The sequence below is a fragment of the Penaeus vannamei genome, chromosome 25 (assembly GCF_042767895.1).
Source record: "Penaeus vannamei isolate JL-2024 chromosome 25, ASM4276789v1, whole genome shotgun sequence".
NCBI classification, from domain to species: domain Eukaryota; kingdom Metazoa; phylum Arthropoda; class Malacostraca; order Decapoda; family Penaeidae; genus Penaeus; species Penaeus vannamei.
The window spans coordinates 15,629,198-15,631,697 of record NC_091573.1 but is presented as its reverse complement, the minus strand read 5'-3'; the positions used below and the strand labels follow the sequence as shown (position 1 = coordinate 15,631,697).

General features: G+C 40.1%; 1 protein-coding gene across 1 annotated transcript in view; it reads right to left on the bottom strand.

Moving 5' to 3' along the window:
- LOC113819625 (uncharacterized) overlaps positions 1 to 2,500 on the bottom strand; it is a 57,082-nt gene that overhangs the window by 9,768 nt on the left and 44,814 nt on the right. Inside the window, exon 11 of the mRNA XM_070138911.1 lies at positions 1,634 to 1,826. Within this exon, the coding sequence (XP_069995012.1) occupies positions 1,634 to 1,826 (193 nt within the window). The remainder of the gene's footprint in view (positions 1 to 1,633; positions 1,827 to 2,500) is intronic.

Sequence of the window (2,500 nt, the reverse complement as noted above, 5' to 3'; positions counted from 1 at the left end):
CCAACCATCTATCAGTCATCTATTCATCCATCTATTCCAACCATCTATCACTCATCTATTCATCTATCTATTCCAACCATCTATCAGTCATCTATTCATCCATCTATTCCAACCATCTATCAGTCATCTATTCATCTATCTATTCCAACCATCTATCAGTCATCTATTCATCCATCTATTCCAACCATCTATCACTCATCTATTCATCTATCTATTCCAACCATCTATCACTCATCTATTCATCTATCTGTTCAAACCATCTATCAGTCATCTATTCATCTATCTGTTCCAACCATCTATCACTCATCTATTCATCTCTCTATTCCAACCATCTATTAGTCAACTATTCATCCATCTATTCCAATCATCTATTAGTCATCTATTCCTCTATCTATTCAAACCATCTATCACTCATCTATTCATCTATCTATTCCAACCATCTATTAGTCATCTATTCATCTATCTGTTCCAACCATCTATCAGTCATCTATTCATCTATCTGTTCAAACCATCTATCAGTCATCTATTCATCCATCTATTCCAATCATCTATTAGTCATCTATTCCTCTATCTATTCAAACCATCTATCACTCATCTATTCATCTATCTATTCCAACCATCTATCAGTCATCTATTCATCCATCTATTCCAACCATCTATCACTCATCTATTCATCTCTCTATTCCAACCATCTATCAGTCATCTATCCATCCATCTATTCCAACCATCTATCACTCATCTATTCATCTATCTATTCCAACCATCTATCAGTCATCTATTCATCTATCTGTTCCAACCATCTATCACTCATCTATTCATCTCTCTATTCCAACCATCTATTAGTCAACTATTCATCCATCTATTCCAACCATCTATCAGTCATCTATTCATCCATCTATTCCAACCATCTATCACTCATCTATTCATCTATCTATTCCAACCATCTATCAGTCATCTATTCATCCATCTATTCCAACCATCTATCACTCATCTATTCATCTATCTATTCCAACCATCTATCACTCATCTATTCATCCATCTATTCCAACCATCTATCACTCATCTATTCATCTATCTATTCCAACCATCTATCAGTCATCTATTCATCCATCTATTCCAACCATCTATCACTCATCTATTCATCTATCTATTCCAACCATCTATCAGTCATCTATTCATCTATCTGTTCAAACCATCTATCAGTCATCTATTCATCTATCTGTTCAAACCATCTATCAGTCATCTATTCATCTATCTGTTCAAACCATCTATCACTCACCTATTCATCTATCTAGTCCAACCATCTATCACTCATCTATTCATCTATCTGTTCCAACCATCTATCAGTCATCTATTCATCTATCTGTTCCAACCATCTATCACTCATCTATTCATCTATCTATTCAAACCATCTATCACTCATCTATTCATCTATCTGTTCCAACCATCTATCAGTCATCTATTCATCTATCTGTTCCAACCATCTATCACTCATCTATTCATCTATCTATTCAAACCATCTATCACTCATCTATTCATCTATCTGTTCCAACCATCTATCAGTCATCTATTCATTTATCTGTTCCAACCATCTACCTATCCATCTACCGTTCCGAAAGGAAGGGAAACTCACCGTATTGCGCACCACACGCCGGAGAAACCCTCAGGGCAGGAACAGACACCGGGGCTGACGCAGGTTCCCCCGTTGCTGCACGGCGGGTCACACACGGGCGTCGCGCAGGCAGGTCCTGTGTAGCCGTGGGCGCACCTACACCTTTCCACGCCCACGCAGACGCCGCCCACGCCACATCCTCGGGAACAGACGACTGCACGGGAAGGGAGATGAATAAAGGGGGTTTAGGGGGGAGTTTGTGTCGATGTGCTGTGAGTTGGTGCGCCTGCGGTCGTAGATGCGGACGCACACAGAACGGACACCGATACAGATGCATAGAAACACACATACAGACACACACACAAACACACACAGCATAGACACATACAAACACAAACACACAAACAAACACACACACACAACATAGACACATACAAACACACACACAAACACACACAACATAGACACATGCAAACACACACACACACGCACAAACACACACACACACACACACACACACAAACACACACACACACAACATAGACACATACAAACACACACACCATCAACATAGGCACATACAAACAAACACACACACACACACACACAAACACACACACACACACACACACACACACACACACACACACACACACACACACACACACACACACACACACACAACATAGACACATACAAACACACACACACACACAACCACACACACACACACGCAATATAGACACATACAAAACACACTCACACACACAACATAGACACACACACACACACACAAACACACACACACACAACATAGACACATACATACACAAACACACAGGCGCAAACACACACACACAAACATAGACACATACAAACACACACACA